We start from the raw sequence: 7,500 nt of genomic DNA on the forward strand, positions 1-7,500 counted from the left end.
ACTTTCCTTGTGCCCTACACATTGGCGTACTATCGTGATGAAATGATATAGATAGTATGCGCTTGGCTAAGAAGTTCACAACATTGCCATCCGGAATTATAACGGACCAACACACAAAACTATGTGTAACCAGGAACTTGTAATGTCCGGTTCATGCAATTTAGTGAGAACTACTCATAAACGTGGATGGTAAAAAACAATAACAATGACATGAGTGACGTCATCTTTGTTCTAGTTAATAACCTTGACTAGTTTTTGGGGTGTTTTTTAACCTCATGAATGAGAGACTTCCAATGTTTGTCGTCACTTTGCCAGTTTAGTTTTTTCTTCATCTTTGTACATACAACAATAAATATAGGCATAGGGATATTGACTTTTTTAAACAATAATAATAATAAATAAACAAACAAATAAATAAATAAAGAGATAAAACAATTAATAAATATGTAAGTTTTTAAAAATGAATAAATAAATAAATAACTATATAAATAAATAAAAAAATTTTAAAGAGAGAAGAAAAATTAATTTATATGACTTAGTAACCCTGGTACACTCTTAGATAGGGGAATTTAGATAGTAATTTAGAAGTTGTTCCACTTAGAGATTGTTTGAATTTATAAAAAAGCAATTTTATCTGCTGGGTAGGCCTGCCATTTTGGGGAAAATACTGAATATGGTAGGTAAGGAGAGAGCTACATGCCTTATACAATAGTTTATAATTACAGAATCTCATATAGCTTGCATTGTATCATTTACAGACAGTTTTACACAACTTTGAATATAAGGAAAAATGTATCAATACGCAATGTAAAATTGAAAAATACTATCATAGAAAGCGGGTAATTGAAAATTGGTTATGGTCGAATGAATCATAAATATACAAAGTTCATAGTACAATGAAATATTAATGATAAAAAATAATCATGAAAGCAACAACGATAACAATCATACATAAGTCTCTGATAAATTATCATGGTTTTTAACATTGTTTCAGATGTCATGCATTTTACATGTCAACATTTACAAACCAGTCTACAAAATCATGAAAGTAATGGAAACATTTATATCCATGTGACAATGTATAGTTTAAAATATAAATAAATAAATGGATAAATAACTAAATAAACAAACAAACAAATATATGAATAGATAAATACATAAATAAATAAGAATTGACAAAATCAAATTGAATTCAGAAATTATACAATGAATTTTTTTTTTTAGTAAAATAAAATACAACATATTAGTCATACTTAAATCTCAGAGACTTAATCTCCCTACCAACGAACATTTTAAACTGATTCAAAGAACAAGCAATTTTGGTGTTAAAACAGAGACTATTCCATGTTTTCACTATACGTATAATAAATGAGTTCTGTCTTATTTTGGTCTAAAATCTTGGAATATATATTTTAAAATCTTTGTCGCCTCTGGTATATGTAATCTTGGAAAATATAAACAAAATTGATGGATTTATATCATTTATATCGCGAGGACGAGAGACGCATGCGCACAACCAACATGACGTTCTCTCTCTAATAACTTTTCCGCCGGTGACGTCACAGACTATGGGGTGACGTCCAATCAAGGGACGCTACTCTTCCGCTAATCTCATTCCCTACAAAATGATTATATATTTATATTTTCTCTTTCAAAATCACTCTCAATAGGATTCAATAGTCTGATGTCATGTTTTCCCAGCAACGAGCAGCTTGGTTCTAAACAAAGAAAATCGTTAGTTTTTATTCTACATGCTGGCTAGAACTTTTTCACATGTCATGTGATGTGATCAGAATGTATAAAAGTCAAAACATGATCAGATTTATAATGTTTTTCTTCCCTGGATACAATTTTAAGCTCGTCGGAGAAGTATTTCATAAAGGCGTCCGCCATTTAGCCGATAGATAGGGGAGAGCGTAACTCTACCGTATGAGCACTCCAAAAAAAGTGGTTTCAAACTCTATGTCTATCTTGAGCCACTCTTCTATCTTGAGCCATTCTCCCTGACGGGTTCAACACACAGAAACGCCGTGAAGTTTTGTTGGCCAGCATTTAAGCTTAAGAGCTAATATTCTCAACAAAAACATGTAACACAGAAACGACTGAGACATTGAGTATGCTCCAGATGGTCTGTGCCTGCTTTGATTAAAAATATCAGTTTAAAAATACGTTTTTTTCTGCTGGGTAAGCCTGCCATTTTTGGGCAAATGTGATCCATCGTATCGAAGCGGTATTATGTCGGGATCCACTCGGTAAGGGAAATTGAATTCATAGCCACAAATATCCAACTTGGGTTTAATTTCTGTACGTTATGGTGGAGTATAACGACTACTTCTTGCTTTGCAAAAACTTCTAAAGTCCAATTTCTCATCATTCTATCTCTAAATTCACTTTTTGGGGTCTGAATCATCCCGACATAATACCGTTTTGAGACGGAGGGTCACAAATACTGAATATGGCCGGTAAGGAGAGAGTTAAATGCCTTATAAAATTGCTTATAATTACAGAATATCATACAGCTTGCATTGTATCATTCACAGACAGTCGAAGGGACTGTAGTGCCCCATGGGTCTTTGGATCTGTAAATACATGAGATTCCTCAAGCTTGTTTACTTTCCAAAGATGAAATTGGAAATTACTAGATTCCAATGCTCCTACTTCTCCACATAAAAATAAACTTCATCTGCCTTTTTTCACAAAGTTAACACTAGCATCATTTGTGCGGCTATATGTGGTCTAGTGGTATGACAATCGCTTTCGTATCGGAAGGTCCTGTGTTCGAGCCTCGCTCGGCGCATAGTTGAGTCCTTGGAGAAGGCTCTTTACTCACAGTATCTCACCGTACTCAGGTGTAAAATGAGTACCTGGCCGTTAACAGCGTTGTATCTATTCGGAAATAAAATTGTAATATCACCTAAAAGGCGCCATGACCGTCCTACATGTTAAATGTTGCTGTTGGCCAGGGACCACTTGTAAAGCTCTTTGAGCACGTTTAGTGGATATTGGGCTATATAAAAGCTCATTTCTTTTTCTTTTCGATTCAAACGTCTTCATTGCACATTTTGTTTGTCCCTGGAACGACTTTTCAAATGCTTAAATTCGTGTCGTGCATTTTTTATATCTAAATTTTATGTTTTGTAGTCACACAGCAGTATTGTATGGACATAGATATGCGTCGGCCAGTTTAAGGTGAATTTTCAAACTTAACGCTTGTTTAGATCATCACTTGTTTTATTATTGATTTTACTTACTTAGAGGCAGCAGAAATCTGGTTTCTTAGAAGGATGTTAAGAATCCCATGGACAGAGACGAAAACTAATGAAGAAGTATTAGAGCAAGCTGAAAGTCTTCTTCTTCTTCTTCTAGGTTCCATGCCTGGTCCAGGCTTCGGATACTGCATGAATTATCTCTCTCCATTCCTCCCTGTCTCTTGCCTTTTCAAACAGCTCTTGGATTGTTAGGCTGGTGAAGCCCTTCAGTTGGTCTATGAGTGTTTTTCTTTGTCTCCCCCGGGCGCGTTTACCAGGTATTTTTCCACAACTTGCCAGGTATTCATTCTTATCTTTCCTTACTATGTGTCCGAAAAAGGATAGTTGTCGATCCACTATTAAGGGCATTAGTTTCCTTTGTTGGTATGTTTGTTTTAGCACTTCTTCGTTCGTTTTGTGTGCAGTATACGATATTCTCTGCATCCTTCTCAAGCACCACATTTCAAAAGCTTCAATGTTCTTTTGTGTTTCTGCATTTGTAGTCCAGCTTTCGCATCCGTATAACAAGATTGGCCACACGTAGCACTTCAAGACTCGGAATCTAATCCCGAACGACATCTGTTTGTTTTTCAAAATGTTTCCCAGGTCCATGAAGGCCTGTTTGGCTTGAGTTATTCTTGCTCGTATGTCTCGGTTACATCTTCCATCTGTTGTCACTATTGAACCTAGGTATTTAAAACTTTCTACGTTGGTAAGTTGCTCGCCGTGAATCGTTATATTGCAGGTGTTGTTGTTTTCGGGGTTTTTCTGTATTACCATGCATTCCGTTTTGGTGATATTCACTTCCATTCCCTTGGCTTCACTATCTACTACCACTTTTAAGTGAAAGAGCTATACAGGTTCAGACCCCACTATACCTCTGTTTTGTCGACTACAAAAAAGCTTTTGATAGAGTACGCCACGAAGAAATACTAAAACAACTGCACTCCATTGGCGCTGATGAGAAAGACCTCAGACTCATGCAAACATTATACTACACCCAGCAGGCATCTATCAAAATCGGAAACTCTACAGGAAATTCCATTCCTATTAAGAAAGGAGTCCGTCAAGGGTGTGTTGCCTCACCAGATCTGTTTAATCTATACCAAGAAACAATCATGAGGGGCATAAATAATATGGAGGGAATAAAAGTGGGAGGTCACAACATAAATAATATAAGATACGCAGACGATACGGTACTCATTGCAACATCAGAAATCCAACTTCAAAAGCTGAAAGTAAAAGGTTATTAATTCGTACAATAAGAAAAAGACATGCAATTTTAGGGCACCTAAATCGACATGAATGTATTGAAAATCTTGCTCTCACAGGAAAGATAGAAGGTAAAAAAGAGTAAAGGTAGACCAAGAAAAACATATTTGAATAGTTTGAACAGCTGGGTGACAAAGAAAGAGAAGAGTAGTATTAGTTTTTTGGGGTTATCTGATCAGAGAGATGAATGGCGTACCATGATCACCGATGTCTGGCACAGACTTGGTACTTGAAGAAGAAGAAGAAGAGATACTTAGAGATACTCAGAGATACTTAGAGATGATTTCCCGCACAGGTTCTTAATGATATCCTTCGCTGGACTCAGGTGTCATCTTTGTTTCTTCCGGTTGCCGATTACCGTGAAGACAGAATGTGATGGTAGCCTTGTAATCATAGAAGATTTCTTGGTTTTTCCAATAGCTATCCAGTCTGTTTTTGAATGAGTTAAGTGAATTAGCACTGACAACTTTCTCTTGTCGACTGTGGACTTGATTTGTTGATACTATAGTCTTGTACGAGTTTTATTGGTGATTGAACTAAAAATAAACTTTTGAATCCTTGTTTTAGGTTATGTCATAATTATTTTTTTTGTTTTTTTTTATATAGCTACTTTTTGATTATTGTTTTTTTTCCATATCTTACTCGTCATTAGTCATGATTGCGTCCAGATATCAAACGAGATTAACTCTTTTTTTAAAGATACTCTCCACGCATTTTCCTATTTATTTGGAGTCGCTGTCTCTTTAATACTTTTCATATAAGAAAAAAAAGACAACTACATTTTGCCTTTTTTGTTGCACTTACATAGGTTGGAAAACTCATCCTTATACTTTTGGCTCATACTGATGTATATAAATATATTAATACTACTCTTGATCGACTCTAGTAAAACGGTAATTTTATTAAACCACATCCTTAGTTTCAAATTAATTAGATGATGACGTAATATAAATATAAAACTGATGGCAGAGGGCAAGTAACATAGAATAAATATGAAACACAACACGACCATCATTTTGATGGCCTTGGCCCTTTTTCGATCAACTTCTGACCCTTCTTTTCTATTCTCGTCGTTTGATCTCTGATTATTTAATTGCGTTATTGATGAAGCTGACCTTTTTCTAAATTGACCACTCTGGCGTAGCTTAACCATAATAATAATGTTAAAAGTGAATACAAAAATAATGGCCAAGATAAGAAAAACAACATTGTTAAGCAGATACAAAATGTTTCTTAGTTTGTTAGTAAGAATATGCATCATACCTAAAACATATACAGTGGTTTCTGGGTCGTCTGGTTGATGGCGTTCCAAACTGTAAACTAGAAAGCATTCCGGTCCTCGAAGTAAAAAAGTTAGTAAAAATATAACAGCTAACACCACATATGAACGTTTAGGTGTCAATATGTCTTTGACACGGAACGGCAGCGTCACGCAAATCATTCTCTCAAAAGCCAAATAAACAGTAACCCAACAACTGAATTGAACAAACAATTGCCGTGGACGTTGGGAAATAAAGCGAATGATGGTAATGTTAATATGAGATATGTAATCCTGCTTCGTGACTTTCAGATAACTGTAATGCATATCAACGAGTGATCCGAAAAGGCCAATTATTGATATAGTAAGATCTGACAGAGTCAAAGCTACAAGAGTAGGGGTGCATGCATCAGCCATGAGTCCCTGGCGGTAGTAGATAATCATATTGATAATATTTGTGGCAGTCCCCATTGCCGATACTATGGAGAACAAGATGGACGACATCACAAAACGAAACAGGATGTATGAATCTGACGTGTCGTCCTCGTCCTTGAAATCATAATTATCATCAAGATTTAGGTAGGCTCCTAATACTGCGCTGATGGAGTGGGGTCCTTTATCATGGAGAGAGAAAAAGGGGGTTTCAGTGTTTTTAAAGACGGACGGCATCTCCAGGGTCGGTTTTTCCGTTATAAAACCTTGATGCATTATTCCTAATCCTAATATGTCGCTGATAGGGAGTCCTGTGTCGCTGATAGGGAGTCCTGTGTCGTTGATTAAACCTTGATGCATTAGTCCTAATCCTAATATGTCGCTGATAGGTAGTCCTGTGTCGCTGATAGGGAGTCCTGTGTCGCTGATAGGGAGTCCTGCATTGCTGATAGGGAGTCCTATGTCGCTGATAGGGAGTCCTGCATTGCTGATAGGGAGTCCTGTGTCGCTGATAGGGAGTCCTGAATCGCTGATAGGGAGTCCTGTGTCGCTGATAAATGGTCCTGTTTCTCTGATAGCGGGGGATATTCTATCATAAATCGAATAAAAGTTGGCTTGTAAGCTGGACAGCATCTTGATGGCTCTGTGGAAAAGACACAAAAGTTAGTAGTAACTGTTTTAGTAGTATTATGAAATAATACAGAGGGTTTCTAAAGTCTCCCCTGTTTAATAATGGAGAGATAACAAAATCGTGCTGATCGACCGACGAGATATGAGGAGGGAAAAAGCCCGGATCTAGTCTCTTACGTCACATTTTGTGACGTGCGGCTATGTGGTCTAGTGGTATGACACTCGCTTTCGGATCGGAAGGTCCTGGGTTCGAGCCTCGTTCGGTGCATAGTTGAGTCCTTGGAGAAGGCTCTTTACTCACATTCTCTCACCGTACAGTGGTAAAATGAGTACCTGGCCGTTAACAGCGTTGTCTCTGTCCCAAAAAAATTGTAATATCGCCTGACAGGCGTCATGTCTCGTCCTACATGTTATGTGTTGCTGTTGGCCAGGACCCCTTGTAAAGCGCTTTGAGCACGTTTAGTGAATATTGAGCTATATAAAAGCTCAACTAAGTAAGACATCTTGTCGTCCTGTACTCGATCTGCTGTTAACGTTACATGTAACGTGGAGGTTCTCAAACCATATGTAGCATCGGTACCACCGATCTAAGGCCGAGCGATAGATGATAGCTTGGGTTGCTGGCAGCGACATCTAAATAGACTATGGTTGCTGGTCAAT

At 37.1% G+C, this 7,500-nt stretch overlaps 2 protein-coding genes across 2 annotated transcripts in view; one reads left to right on the forward strand and one right to left on the reverse strand.

Moving 5' to 3' along the window:
• The window catches only part of LOC144960678 (uncharacterized), a gene marked incomplete in the record, with an annotated part of 100,834 nt that overhangs the window by 61,986 nt on the left and 31,348 nt on the right, over positions 1-7,500 (forward strand).
• Positions 5,103-7,500, reverse strand: part of LOC144960680 (uncharacterized) — an 8,359-nt gene continuing 5,961 nt past the window's right edge. The window contains exon 2 of the mRNA XM_078893962.1: positions 5,103-6,853. Coding sequence (XP_078750088.1) covers positions 5,296-6,843 — 1,548 coding nt within the window. The 5' untranslated portion in view covers positions 6,844-6,853 and the 3' untranslated portion in view covers positions 5,103-5,295. The remainder of the gene's footprint in view (positions 6,854-7,500) is intronic.

The sequence above is a fragment of the Berghia stephanieae genome, chromosome 15 (genome assembly GCF_034508935.2).
Source record: "Berghia stephanieae isolate SIO BIC M18660-M18661 chromosome 15, UCSD_Bste_1.3, whole genome shotgun sequence".
NCBI classification, from domain to species: Eukaryota; Metazoa; Mollusca; class Gastropoda; order Nudibranchia; family Aeolidiidae; genus Berghia; species Berghia stephanieae.